Source organism: Eleutherodactylus coqui, chromosome 6, assembly GCF_035609145.1.
Source record: "Eleutherodactylus coqui strain aEleCoq1 chromosome 6, aEleCoq1.hap1, whole genome shotgun sequence".
In the NCBI taxonomy this organism is placed as follows: Eukaryota; Metazoa; Chordata; class Amphibia; order Anura; family Eleutherodactylidae; genus Eleutherodactylus; species Eleutherodactylus coqui.
In genome coordinates, this window is record NC_089842.1 from 216,184,146 (window position 1) to 216,199,745 (window position 15,600).

The window sequence follows — 15,600 nt, forward strand, 5'->3', positions numbered from 1 at the left end:
CGACAGATGGGACCACGGTCTATCTGGAACAGGAAGAGGGAGAAGCGGCCGACCACGTAAATTTCTTAGAGAAAAAGGCACAAGGTTGGAGACCGGCCTGGCCTGAGGATTCCTGGGAGAGAACTACCCCCACTCCATGTTCCGAGGCATTGCCCTCAATGATGAACAGGCGGTTAAGATCAGGCTGAAGTAGAATCGGCGCTGTGGAGAAGGCCCTCTTGAGAAGTACGAAAGCCTTAACAGCGCGGAGACCAGGAGTCAACCTCCGCTCCCTTCTTAGTAAGGTCGGTCAAGGGTTTGGCCACAATCGAAAAATTCTTAATAGAGATGAGCGAGCACCAAAATGCTTGGGTGCTCGTTGCTGGAATCGAACTTTCCGCGATGCTCGAGGGTTCGTTTCGAGTAACGAACCCCATTGGGTTCGACTCGAGCATTTTTGTATATCAGCCATGCTCCTCTAAGGTTTTCATTGGTGAAAATCTGCAAAACCCAAGAAAGTAATGGAAACGACACAGAAACGGATAGGGCAGGCGAGGAGCAACATGCTGGGCTGCATTTCTGGTTCCCAGGTCCCACTATTCAGCCACAATAGCGGCAAGAGTGGGCCCCCCCCCCCCTAACAATTTTTACTTCGGACAAACCCTCATTAGTAAGCCACACCTTAGCTAAGCACCACACTACCTCCAACTAAGCACAAGCACTGCCTGCGGGACACACCGCTGCCTCTTCTCCTGGGTTACATGCTGCCCAACCCCCCCACACAACCCTGCGTCCGCAGCGCACACAAAAGTGTCCCTGCGCAGCCTTCAGCTGCCCTCATGCCACACGCTGGCCTCATGCCACACCACCCTCATATATTTATAAGTGCGTCAGCCATGAGGAGGAACCGGAGGCACACACTGCAGAGGGTTGGCAGGGCCAGGCAGCGACCCTCTTTAAAAGGGGCGGGGCGATAGCCCACAATGCTGTACAGAAGCAATGAGACATCCAATCCTGTGCCACCTCTGTCAGGAGCTGCAAACGTGGGCATAGCAAAGGGGAATCCATGTGCCACACAGTATTCATTCTGTCAAGGTGTCGCATAGCTCAATCCACACTGCAAGGGGAAAGCCGTCAGCGCTCTGCCCTCTACCCAAGTCAGTCAGTGTCTTTGTGCCAGACAGGTCAAACACCGCGATGGGAACTAAATTTGCACCAACAGCATAGGTGGGTCCTAGGAAGCCCAAGACATGAACAAAAAAATGATCTGAGCAGCCAAACATGGCAGACTTGCACCGCGCCCACAACATAGGCCTCGTCCCACAGCTTCAGCAATCCTAGGCAGGAAGCGGACTTTCATTGCACCCAGGACATAGGCCTCTGCACAAACCCTCAGCAATCGCGGGCCTACAGCGGACTCCTATGCTAGCGTAGCTGTGCACGTCTCATTAGCGCTGTATTGCTCCTGTAGTTTGTCCCAATGCAGTGCCACGGATAGTAGAGCTAACGTCAGATTAAATACAGGTGGGCTTCGGCCCACACTGCATGCCCCAGTCTGACCGGGGTTTTTTATAAATAGTCACAGGCAGGTACAACTCCGCAATGGGAATTCCGTGTGCACCCATAGCATGGATGGCTCCCTGGAACCCACCAGCGGTACATTAATATATCCCATTGCAGTGCCCAGCACAGCTGAGATAACGTCAGATTAAATGCAGGTGGGCTTCAGCCCACACTGCATGTCCCAACCTGACCGGGGTTTTTAATACATAGACACAGGCAGGTACAAATCCCCTATGTGAAGTCCCTGTGGACCCACAGCATGGGTGGCTCCCTGGAACCCACCGGCGGTACATAAATATATCCCATTGCAGTGCCCAGCACAGCTGAGGTAACGTCAGATTTAATGCAGTTTGGCTTCGGCCCATACTGCATGCCCCAGTCAGACTGGGGTTCTTTATAAGTAGACACATGCAGTTACAACTCCGTGTGGACCGACAGCATGGGTGGGTCCCAGGAAGCCAGCGGCGGAACATAAATATATCCCATTGCAGTGCTCTGGACAGCAGAGCTAACGTCAGATTAAATGCAGGTGGGCTTCGGCCAAGAATGTTTTCATAGTTTGAGATGGAGGACGGGAAAGTTTTTGAGGCAGTACGTGTCCTGTCCCCGTGTCCGTGGTTATATGCACCTTCCCAGTGACCGCGTCGCTGAAAAGTTGTCGCGCCTGTGGAACCTAGTAGCGTGGCCTCGCCACCATCATGTCTTTGGGAAGCCTCCATTTCCACTACCCTGTAACATTGCAGTAGCAGCAGTATAGGCAGAGCCGAGAATTAGTAACATTTCAGCGGTAAGAGTATGCACAAACCCCTGTAACATTTCATTGGCAGCAGTGAGGACAGACCCCACTAACATTTCATTTGCAGCAGTATACACAGACCCCAGTAACATTTCAGTAGTATGAGTATAGACAGACCCCAGTAACAGTAACGTAGAAGCAGTATGGGCAAAGCAGCAGATTCACATTTCCCTGGCAGCAGTGTAGGGAGAGCATAGTATTGGTAAGATTTCAGTAGTAGGAGTATAGTCAGGCCCCAGCAACAGTAATGTAGAAGCAGTAGGGACAAAGCAGCAGTTTCACATTTCCCTGGCAGCAGTGTAGGGAGAGCATAGTATTGGTAAGATTTCAGTAATAGGAGTATAGACAGGCCCCAGCAACAGTAACGTAGAAGCAGTATGGGCAAAGCAGCAGATTCACATTTCCCTGGCAGCAGTGTAGGGAGAGCACAGCATTTGTAACATTTCAGTAGTAGCAGTATAGTCAGACCCCAGTAACAGTAACGTAGAAGCAGTATGGGCAAAGCAGCAGATTCACATTTCCCTGGCAGCAGTGTAGGGAGAGCATAGTATTGGTACGATTTCAGTAGTAGGAGTATAGACAGGCCCCAGCAACAGTAACGTAGAAGCAGTATGGGCAAAGCAGCAGATTCACATTTCCCTGGCAGCAGTGTAGGGAGAGCATAGTATTGGTAAGATTTCAGTAGTAGGAGTATAGTCAGGCCCCAGCAACAGTAACGTAGAAGCAGTAGGGACAAAGCAGCAGATTCACATTTCCCTGGCAGCAGTGTAGGGAGAGCATAGTATTGGTACGATTTCAGTAGTAGGAGTATAGACAGGTCCCAGCAACAGCAACGTAGAAGCAGTAGGGACAAAGCAGCAGATTCACATTTCCCTGGCAGCAGTGTAGGGAGAGTGTAGTATTGGTACGATTTCAGTAGTAGGAGTATAGACAGGCCACAGCAACAGTAACGTAGAAGCAGTATGGGCAAAACCCACTATTAGTTACATTTCTGTTATAGCAGTATAGACCTGCCCCAGTAACATTTCCGTTGAAGCATTATGGGCAGAGCCCAGTATTAGTAAAATTACAGTAGTAACAGTATATACCAACCAAGGTAACATTTCAGGAGCAGAAGTATCGGCAGACCGAAGTAACATTTCTGTTGCTGAAGTATAGTCAGACCCAAAAAAATTGTGCAAAACTGCTCACAGCAGCCACAACAGTAATGCAATAGCTAAGCTGTGGCCCTAAGAAGGGCCGTTGTGGTTCTTGAAGACGTTAACACTGTCCCTATAGCAGCAGCAGCATCAGCAGGACTTTCCCTGATCTCTCCCAGTGTGTCTCTGTGGAGAGCCGCGGGCGAGGCTGATTTAAATACCTGGGGGTCACTTGATCTCGCCAGCCACTCACTGCAGGGGGATGGGATAGGGCTGGAACGTCACAGGAGGAAGTTGTAATGCCTTCCCTGTGTTTCTATTGGCCAGAAAAGGGTGCAAATTTCTCAGGGAAGGAAATGTAATGGAGTCGAGTGCCGCGTGGTGCTCGTCTCGAGTAATGAGCATCTCGAACACCCTAATGCTCGAACGAGCATCAAGCTCGGACGAGTGCGCTCGTTCATCTCTAATTCTTAATAAATCTTCGATAAAAATTGGCAAAGCCAAAAAGCATTGCAAGGCTTTTAAATTGGGTGGCTGCACCCACTCGGTAATGGCCCTAACCTTGTCCGAAATCATACGTATGGCCGAAGGAAAGATGACATAACCTAATAACGAGATCACCTGAACCTCAAACAGACACTTTTCCAGCTTAGCAAACAAGTGATGTTCCCAGAGACGCGAGAGGACAGTACGCAAATGCTCCACATGGGATTCCCAATCAGGAGAGAAGACCAAAATGTCGTCGAGATATATAACTGTGAACCTGCCCAACAAATCATGAAAAATGGTGTTCATAAATCCCTGAAAAACCGTCGGAGTATTATATAACCCGAATGGCATGACTAAGCATTTGAAATGCCCTAGCGGTGTATTAAAGGCAGTCTTCCACTCGTTTCCCTCTCTAACCCGCATCAGATTGTAGGCTCCCCTGAGGTCGAGTTTGGAGAACCACTTGACCCCCACAATCTGATTTAGGAGATCCGGGATCAAGGGTAGAGAGTACTGGTTCTGGATGGCAATCTTATTCAGGGCTCTATAATCAACTCATGGCCGGAGACTACCATCCTTCTTTTCCACGAAAAACAAACCTGCCCCCGCAGGAGACTCTGAAGGACGAATATGACCCTTGGCAAGACTCACAGTGATGTATTCCTTCATAGCCTCCCGTTCGGTCACAGTCACATTATATATTCCCCTCCTTGGGAATCTTACTCCCGGGAATTAAGCCTATCTTGCAATCCCACTCCCAATGGGGGGGGGGGGGGTAAAGCTGTAGCCAGTTGGCTAGAAAACACGTCCTCAAAACCCTCAATATATTTAGGTAGCAAGAATTCCTCACCACTAACCGAATAACCCGGAATTGAAACCAGATGACCTTTACACGTTGAGCCCCACTGGACCAATTTGGAGTGAGCCCAGTCAATCTGCGGATTATGGAGTCGTAAACATGGTAACTCCAGAACCATGTCTACAGAAAGATTCTCCATCACCAAAAAGGAACAGGTCTCGGTGTGTAACGCCCCTACCGAAAACAGAATCTCCGGAGTTCTTCTCTGGATAAAACCAGCATGCAGGGAAGTGGAGTCAATTCCGGAGACCCATACAGGGTGTCTCAGGAGTTGCAGCCACTGAGAAATGGGCTTAAAAAACGCAAAATTCACAAAATTTTCCGCCGCATCAGAATCTATAAACGCTTGGCTGACAAAATTGTAATTACCGTAAATAAAAGCACAGGGCAGAAACAACTTTCAAGATTCTGGAAGTACCTGAGTTCCTAGGCGATTCCTCTGGACATCACCTAGGAGCGGAGGTTTTCCAGCGGCTGTCCCTTGCGGCTGGTGGCGACCCGGTGTCCTGGATCTCCACAGTAGAGGCATAACAGGTGCTTGAGCCGGTACTCCTTATGCTCCTGTGGGGACATGGAGCCTAGTTCCATAGGTTCGGCGTCTTTGATGGGAGAGGCCGGGGCCTGATTCCCTGGAAGAGCAGGAGGTACTCTGTGCTGAGGGTTTTGTCTGGCCCTAGGTCGTTGGTCCGCCCTAACTGACAAGGTCATGGCTTAATCTAACGTCTCAGGTTCAGGATGTGACAACAACAGGTCCTTTACCGCTTCAGGCAACCCAGTCAGAAACAAATCATTTAAAGCACGGGCATTCCATCGGGACGCAACGCAAAACTGACAGAACTGTGAACAATATTCTTCCACTGAGCGCCTATCCTGGCGAAGTTTTAACAGCTTACTGACAGCATACCCTGCCCTATAGAGTTTATCATAAATTTGACCAAGGGCCCAAAAAAAAAGTTTGACGGACTGACTGGGTGGTGAGTCGGGAGGCAACAAAAACTTCCAATTTTTAGGGTCACCACTCAGCCATGAGATAATTAAGCCCATCCTCCGGTGTTCAGAACCGGACGAGTGGGGTCACAAACTAAAGTATAACTTGCAACCCTCCCGAAAAGAAAAGGCGGCTCTACGGTCACCTGAAAAGACGTCTGGCATGGTGGCCTTAGGCTCACACCATGCTTCCGGAACCGCTGCTGGAGTCGAGCTGACAGATCCTGCACCAAACCAGTTAGGGCTTGCACTTGGTTCACCAGAGAGGATACAGTCTCCATGTCTGGCCTTAACAGGCAGGTCAGAAAGAAAAGCCCCCGATCATATCGGTCATTGTTTCTGTTAGGGCTGTTAGGGGACAGATGGCCAAGGGAAGTTCCCTACAACAGCCCATTCCCATATCCCTACCTACTTGCCCCCCTGGGCTAATCCCCAGGGTGACAACTGGGCGTCGGTCCCTGTGACCTAGTAACAGAAATCCCCAGGAAGTAGGACAGGAAATGGATGGTCAAAACCTGCCGAGTAGAGCCCTACCGAGAGTATGGGACCGAGAGTAACAGGGGTAACCCAATACGTGGTTTACTTTAACAGTATTTTGTCATGGGTGATGCCACCGTTCCTTCCTCTGCGGTGACTCTAGATGATGGAATAGGTGGTCCACACACACACAAGGAACTTTAAATGGCAAAGCTGGGAAAGGTCGGCAGTGCTGGTTTACTTGAAAGAAACTATTTACAGTTCAACCAATTGCATAACTTCACACCAGCAGAAATAATGGTGCAGAAATCACAAAGTGGTGCGACAGGGAGGAAACTCATAGGATAGTGAAAGAAGTTACAGTCCTAGTTATCTGTAGGGTTCTGGTCCCAGTACAAACTCCTTTACACTCGCCAGCTCTCTACTGGTCGGCACTAACATTTGGCAGGCACTCCATGCTTCATGGCGGATAACCACTGGAGTATATTGCTAGGTTGGACAGGATCCAAGGTGCACTAGCATTGCTATGGGGCCCTTACATAAATCTTCTCCCCAAAGACTAGAGAAAACAAAAAGAGAAAATACATCACTGGAGCTATGCAAAAAGAGCACAGGACAAGTGGAATGACCATCACTTTCCCGGAAGAAACTACGTGAATAGTGATAGCTAAAAGTCAATACCCCCAACCAAGTTGAGGAAAAGAATGATAATGGGGCTGTAACCCTGTGACAGACAAGATTACAGACAGGCACTGGCTCACAAGTACAGTGGGTTAGATGGAGACAAACCTTCTAACACATTTACATACAATCACTCAAACACAGACATTCTTGAAATGTAAGTGACTTTACTTTCCACACTTTCTTTACCCTCCTGCACATTTCTTAAATGCCGCCGTGTAGCAGGAAAATCCTGAACAGTGCTTTTGGCCCTGGACAAATAGGTAGTTTCGGAGGACTGCTGAGAGGCCGACGCAGGCTTTCTGGGAGCTCTCTTCAGCTACAATCAGAGAAATAGAGCTGCACAACCGGATCCCCAAAGTTACGGTAAAAGGCCGCAGTTCTGGAGGAATGGCCGCTCTCGCCTCTTGGTTGTACTCATGGATAACAGTCCATGGCTGGTACGGCCTGTGGCATTCCCTCTAAGGGACCTTCTCGAGCGGGTCCGGCAGCTGTTCCTCCTCCAAAGAGATAGAAATGAGAGGCGACTATTTCCTTGCTGGCACCAAGTCCTTCTAATTCAAGTTCATTTCCCCAGTAAAATCGAGGTTGAGGCGGAGGATATCCGTCTGGCACGCAACTGGGCAGTGTAAGAAGACATGTCCTCTCCTGCTGTGTCCTGGTGAGTCAAGTCTAGAGGTACACTCAATGAGCTGGATGACTGCTCCCCTGGGCTGTCCTTAGCTTGATGGAACTGAATTGGATTTAGACTTTGCTCCGCGTTGGGATTGATCTCCCCTATTTTCTCACAGCCTCGGCAGGAACAGAGAGGCGGGCAATTTTCACGGGCTTAGGTTTAAGTGGAGAAGAACAGGAAGGCTGGCGCCATCTTGCCAACCAATTGTATAACTTCACACCAGAAGAAATAATGGTGCTGAAATCACAAAGTGGTGCAACAGGGAGGAAAATCATAGGATAGCAAAAGAAGTTACAGTCCTAGTTATCTGTAGGGTTCTGGTCCCGGTACAAACTCCTTTACACTTGCCAGCTCTCTACCGGTCGGCACTCACATTTGGCAGGCACTCCACGCTGCATGGCGGATCCACTCTCTCACTCTCTCTCCTTTAGTGGTTCTAGGCACCACTTGCATCTCCTGGGTAAAGCAGGCCCAGGGAAGGCTGGGGATACCATTCAGCCTCTTCTATTCCTAGTCACACAGAACTGTGTGGCTCTCTTGCAGCTCAGAACATAAGCTCCACTGCTTCAGATTGGGATGGACTGGCTTGCAGAGACTTTGCAAAACATATATACAAAGCACAATCACATGATTAACAACAAGATACATTTCTCAGACATCTTATATACCAGACAATTAACTCATTCAGTGCTGCAGTTATGCAATACACATTATATTCATGCAGCATAAAAGACACTGACAACACATAGCCACGAGACAAATGCATACACACATTATGAAGGGGCCCCGTTAACTCCTGGCCGCTACAATGACATCACTGATATATTGCAGTGCTATGATCATCCACAGATAATGATGTGACAAATCACAGGATGCACAATATTTCATTATGAGACACAATGTGGAGATTTGTTGCTTCCTTTTAATTTGCTAAGAAGGGGGATTAAACCAAAATTTTTTGGGAACATTTAGGAACAGAGCACACAAGCCCAGTGTATATAATATAGGAAATACAACAGTGAAGGGAACACAGAGACGTTGCACCTCTACCGCCCCGGTGAATAAGTTTGGTTTCATCCCCCTTTCTTCTCATTGAATATATCCAATTTGATTGTCGCCACTATCAGTGATTTCCTTTTTAACTTGAAAACGTTGATTGTGCAAATACATCATTTACAGATACGTCATCACATTAGTCAGAAAACAAGAAGTAAGCGCCAGATTTGATGGCATTAGTAGTTTGTGTCGACTACAGGCAACATGTTGAACTTCGTCTCCATCATGGTAATGTGTAAGTAGAATTTTCCTTTACATTTGATGTGTTAAAGGGGAACCTGTCACCCAGCTCATGTTGCCCAAACCACAGGTATGTACACTGCTCCCATGTACTGTAAGTCTTATTCTAAAACGCTGCTGCTGTACTGTGATTGTGTAGTAGGCTTGGTTCTAGTACCGTATGTAGTCAGCTTTGTTCTGATACCGTTTATATACAGCTAGGACTATTAATATATCAGAACATAATTTCATTTTCAAAATTCTCTGCGAAGATTAAAATTTCTCTTTAGACAACTTGGGGTTCAATTATTCTCATAGAAAACTCAAAAGCCACTAATTCACTTTTCACAGTCTTAGAGCAAAATGGTAAAATTCTTGTTCCATACAGACACTCCTAGGGGCACTTACTGTATATAGATTTCTTATTCGTTCAGTGGGAGCTGTGTACATTTTTATGTAGTAATCTCCCCCTAGTGGAGGCTGCTCATAGTTGAAGGTAACAGCTTGATGTCATTTTGTTTCAAATTTTTGTCTTTTTTTTCCAGGTGGAGGTGTCTTGTCTCATGTGATAATGCATAAAGGTAAGTTGACCAATGACCATTTACACGGCTTGTTTTGATATTTCTTCCATGCAATCATTCCTTTGCACCAGTAAAGGATCACTATGAATGATCCAAGTCAATGGTGGATTATATTATGTGCAGTTTGGGTGTCAGCCTGGTGCCCGAGGCTCTCGAGGGGTTCATGGCCTCCCAAACAGCCCACCAACTTTAAAGATTGGATGTCAGTTAAAAGTGGCCGGTGATCACTAAGTATGTGCTGCAAAAGGCCACAATTACTGTTATTAGAGTCCGGGGGGCCCTCACAGTAATGGATCTTCAGTCAAGAATCAGCATTGCAGTCACCTCTCTTCTCCTCCTCTGGCTTGCCACCTCGGTTCTCTGCTGAAGTTGAGTGCTCCACTGCTCATATAGTTGTGTATACTTATTTATTTCTGTGTGTAAAAGTGTGCCTTGTGTGTTTGTAAGATCTGTTGCTCTGAGTGTTATGTATCAGACCCCCCTTTAAGCCTGAAGAAGACTGTGCAAACAAGGCATCCCAGAAATATTCATGAACTGAAACACATTTACAGGAAGGAAGTGTTCAAAATTCCTTCTCAGTGTTGTGTAAATCATATTTTGCTGCAGCAAGAAATGTTTGGTGGAGGTGATTGTTGCCAAAGGGTGATCTACAGGTTATTAAATTCAGTGGTTCACTTACTTTTACTCCCTGTGCAGTGGCCCAGTAGGTCCTACAGAACAATCACAGCAAAACTTGTCTTTTCACATCTGTCTATGTGCCGCCCTTGGACATAGAAGGTGCCGTCTGTAGAAGAGGCTAAAAAATTCACAAGTTTGGTGCTACATCTGTACATTTTTTTCTGACGACTGCGAGCATAAACTTGGTTCTGTTAGAATAGGTTCACATCTGCATCAGACCTCCATTGGGAACCTCTAGCACAGACCCAGCGTGAAGTCATGTACAAAACAACACAGCTTTCTGCTGTACAGGATCATCCTGGAAGGCATAGCCGTAGGTGGACAGACCCCATTATAGTTAATGGATGCATCTGAATTTCAGTTTGTTTTGTTCCTATGATAGAGCAAAATAGCAGAAAGCAAAACAGTGGTGTGATGTAACCTTATCTTATGCAGGTAGTAAACTTAGTTCTGGTACAGTATCTATGTAGTAAGCTCGGTTATTGCACCCTATCTATGCAGTAAGCTTGTTCTCTTTCCCTATCTGTGTAGTAAGATTGCTTCTGGTACCTTATTAAGTTAGTATGCTTGGTTCCGGTGCTGCATCTATGTAGTAAGCTTGTTTTTTCTACCATATCGTATCTATGTAGTAAGCTTGCTTCTGGCACTATATCTATGTAGTAAGCTTGGTTTTGGCACTGTAGCGTAGTACAGTGGATATATAAAGTGTACACACCCCTGGTAAAACACCATGTTTTTGTCATGTTAAAAATCCAACAAAGATAAATCACTTCAGAATTATTTCCACCTTCAATTTGACCCGTTATTTGTAGAATTGTATTGAAAACCGTACTAGTACTTGTCACAGAGTACTAGTACTAGTACTAGTACTTCACTGCCCAGTGTTGGCAGATCATCAGGAACAAGACGAACTCTGCATACACATCATCTGTTCTGAACAATTAATGCCCCAAAGCTTTTCATATTTATTTCTTGCCATGTGTCAATCATGAAGGAGTGCTGTTCTGAGAAGCCCAGCTATTGTCTGTTCTGTTGTTACTACTGATCCGTTATTTTTCCGGATCAGACGGAAGCTAAATAAATAATTGAAGTGGCTCAGTATATTTTTGTGACAACTGGCCACTTGATTACCTCGGTTATTTATGCCAGCAAGCGTACTGTCAATTACGCACAATAGCAACTATTTGTAGCAGCGTTAAGAAATAATCACCATTCACGGTATAGGTAAAATACCGGTGTACTTGGTTAGGTAACTCCAAAAGAGATAAACAGCTGGCCAGATGGATAGCTTAGATATATAGCTTAGATAATAGCCTATCAGATATACTACGAGTTATGCAGAAAAGCAATTATTTCTGTACTTCTGGGGGGGGGCATCCGTGCCCTTTAGTGTTTATGTTTTTAATCTAGTTAGCTAATAAACATTAATTTTACAAAGTCTAGTTTGTGAATGAAAAACGTACTAAAATTATATTTGGGGTGGAAAATTACAAATTGCAAAACTAAAATAATGTGGTTGTGAACTAATATTTTTTTGATGCACCCTTTGACTTTATGACAGCATTCAGTCTTTTTGCGTAGGTGTCTATCAGCATGGCCCATCATGCCCTCTCTTACTTGTGAGGGCATCTCGTGTTTAGCGCCCTCTTCAGGTTACCCACAGATCTTCAATGGATTCAGGTCTGGACTCTGTCTGGGCCATTCCAAAACTTCAATCTTCTTCTGGCAAAGCCATTCTTTTGGTGATTTGGAGGTCTGCTTTGGGTCGTTATTGTGCTGAAAGGTGCAATTCCTCCTCATCTTTAGCTTTTTAGCTGAGGTCGGAAGATTTTGTGCCAAAATGGACTGATATTTGAAATTGTTCATTGCCTCCCTACCCCACAGCCCAGACATATGAAGAATACGGGAGATGGTTGCCACATGCACTATGCAGCAAAACCGGTATCCCATTTAAAGAGGTCAAGCGTGAAAACACAGGTTCCCCAGGTGCTGCCACCTCAGATAGGCCAAAGCCAAACAGATGTGTGGCAAAGTGGATCCATATCCATGTGCCTGACAGCTTGCTTCTGGGGCCATATCTATGTAGTCAGCCTGTCTCTGCTATTGTATCTATTTAGTAAGCTTGATTCTGGTATGGTATCGATGTATTAAGTGTCAGATCACTTTAAAACATTAAACTAATGAAGGGTCAAAAGTCTTCATACAGATCAGGGCCCATAGTAGCCTTAATCTGACCTTCACCCATGTCATGCATAGTCCAACCCCTTCGTGACCAGCATGAGAATGGCATCTAGGAACAAGCGTGATCCACACAGTCAGAGATTAGGAGATACTTGACTTGTTGTGTTACTCAATGCCACTTACTATCTGGAGGCTTTCAATGCATTCTTTGTAATATGCTCCATGTTTTTATCCAAAATGGGAAGAAAGTGAGGAATTTTAGCTCCTCTAATCTGCACCGTATTCATTTCACTCATAAGATAAATAAGTAGACAAAGAAAAAGCATCTCTAACAGGTTAAGGAAAAAATTATAAAAAAAACAACCAAAAATACAGAATTCCTCTTTTTGCGTGTATGAAAGTACGGTGTATTATTAGTTCTCTACTCCACCCATTTAAAGGGAAGCTGTTAGGTCCTGTAAGCCCCATAACCTAAAGCCATGCACTGCTGAGTCTGCGGATGGGACTTGCATAATTATCTGTGGACTACGTGTTGCGGAATTACATCTCCTGTATGTTAGAAATCCACAACTACAATTCTGCAAGACGTTCTTAATTCCACAACAGAAAGCTTTTCTGCTGCCAAATGTAATGGTTTAATTCGTGGTTTTGAAGTAAAGATGCGAAATACAAGCCCCATAGGAATAACATTGGGATGAATAGACGCCCACGCGGACCTTTCACAGCCTACAGAATATTTCCACAATGCACACCTAAAGATGCAGGTTAATGGCTGGATTTCTGCTCTGTAACTCGCATATACTTTATACATGTCGATTTTGTGGTGGAATTTTCAGCATTTTTAGGTGCGTCTTGCAGAAATATTCTGCACGTGTGGGAGGTACCTAATTGGGCCCTTTCTTTTCTGGGCATATTCACCATAAGGCCACTTATTTTCTTTGCACAGCACTTTTCTTGTCACTACCAGTAGACTAATATGGCTACCAAGAGGGCTCCCAATGAGGAAGGAGACTCCAACAGATTTCGATTGCAATATCCTCCACAGCACCGCCTATTGGAAGATAGCTGCCAATACTAGTGCTGCAGAGAATTATTAGATCACTCATTTGCATAGATATTTTCCCAGGGAACATTGCATAGCCTATAAGGCTCTCTACACCCTTGTGGTGTTGTCCACAAGGAGAAACATACTCTCCAGACTAACAGAGTGGGAATTAGTGTTCTTCATGCTGATGGGGTTCTTAAAATGTTAAAAGGGGATATCCAGCTTTAAAAAAATGTTAGTCTAACAAAAAGCTTGTAAAATAATGACAACAGGCATATTTAAGAACTGTAAATAGTTTTATATTTTCACCATTTTTGTCCTTTCTATGCTTTAATTCGACTTGTTTTTACTTTAATAGAAACTGATGGGAAGTCACGCCGCAGTGTTTATGAATATTACAACTATGAAGACAACAGTGACACCAATGGTTATGGGTATTACAAGAACTATGAAGACAACAGTGACACCAATGGTTATGGGTATTACAAGAACTATGAAGACAACAGTGACACCAATGGTTATGACTAGAGATGAGCGAACGTGTCCGTAACGGACACATCCGCACCCGGACACCGGCTTTAGCGAACACTGGAGTGTTCGCGCGTAAGTGTCCGGGTGCCGCCGGGGGGCGGGGAGATGCGCGGCGGCGCGGGCGGCAGTAGCGGGGAACAGGGGGGAGCCCTCTCTCTCTCCCTCTCCCCCCCGCTCCCCGCCGCACCCCCCCGCGCTGCCACGGCGGCCCCCGAACTTTTTCGCCCGAACACCGAGGTGTTCGCAAAGTTCGGTGTTCGGGCGAAAAAGGGGCGGGGCCGAACGTGTTCGCTCATCTCTAGTTATGACATGAACTACGAAGAGAGCAGTGACACTAATTGTGAATACAAGAACTATGAAGACAACAGTGACACGAATGGTTATGGTGATTACAAGAAATATGAAGACAATGGTGACACCAATGGTTATGGTGAATACAAGAACTATGAAGACAATGGTGACACCAATGGTTATAGTGATTACAAGAAATATGAAGACAACTGTGACACCAATGGTGATGGTGAATACAAGAACTATGAAGAGAACAGTGACACCAATGGTTATGGTTATTACAAGAACTATGAAGACAATGGTGACACCAATGGTTATGGTTATTACAAGAACTATGAAGACAATGGTGACACCAATGGTTATGATTATTACAAGAACTATGAAGACAATGGTGACACCAATGGTTATGATTATTACAAGAACTATGAAGGCAACAGTGACACCAATGGTTATGATTATTACAAGAACTATGAAGACAACAGTGACACCAATAGTTATGGTGATTACAAGAACTATGAAGACAACAGTGACACCAATGGTTATGGTGATTACAAGAAATATGAAGACAACAGTGACACCAATGGTTATGGGTATTACAAGAACTATGAAGACAACAGTGACACCAATGGTTATGGTGATTACAAGAAATATGAAGACAACAGTGACACCAATGGTGATGATTATTACAAGAACTATGAAGACAACGGTGATCGCAGTGGAACAATGATGAATTGAATTTTAGTGGTTATAATCCTACATGGGAAGAATATGTGTAGTGATCTGCATTAGGATATAAAACCACTTTTGCGCAAACCAACTGCTTCTTTGGCTTCACCAAGTGGAAAACTGTAAAATTACAAAATGCAGTTTTCAAAATTTGAATATATCCCTATAAATAAAATTCTAAGCATTCTATAATTAAAAATGTTGCTATTTTTTTATAATATACAAGGAATATTCTAGTAAAATAGCATTTTGATAAGGAATTTAAAATGGCATACAGGTGGAATATTTCATCCTGAATGAGAACATCCTGGGAAAAAATGTGTTCAGGGACCAGAATGTGTAGGTTATATTACCTGGTGTCATCCTTTTCATAGTTCTCCCCACCACTATTGCTGCTGGAGCACCTAGTGGGACTACTATTACTACTAGGGCACCTGGAGGAGGCACTGTAATTGGGGCCACTACTGGGGGCATAATTACTAGTTGGGGTCACTATAACAACAGAGCCCAAACTACATTCCCTTTTACCTTGGCAGTAACTCTACTGCCACAAAGAGCACACTTTTGCTATGACCAATTGTTACGGTACTAGTTGGGTTGCGTAGGTACGCACGGTGCGGGGCTCCCTGAACTTCAACCACGCCAC

General features: G+C 45.3%; 1 protein-coding gene across 1 annotated transcript; it reads left to right on the top strand.

Annotated features, from left to right (window-relative positions):
* The first annotated feature begins 14,246 nt into the window (after positions 1 to 14,246).
* LOC136571829 (orcokinin peptides type B-like) lies at positions 14,247 to 14,963 on the top strand. The gene has a single exon (XM_066572455.1). The coding sequence runs from the start codon at positions 14,247 to 14,249 to the stop codon at positions 14,961 to 14,963; it is 717 nt and encodes a 238-aa protein (XP_066428552.1).
* The last annotated feature ends 637 nt before the right edge of the window (positions 14,964 to 15,600 follow it).

Excerpts from the sequence above, each read along its gene's own strand:
- LOC136571829 (XM_066572455.1), top strand. The coding sequence starts at position 14,247 with ATGAACTACGAAGAGAGCAGTGACACTAATTGTGAATACAAGAACTAT.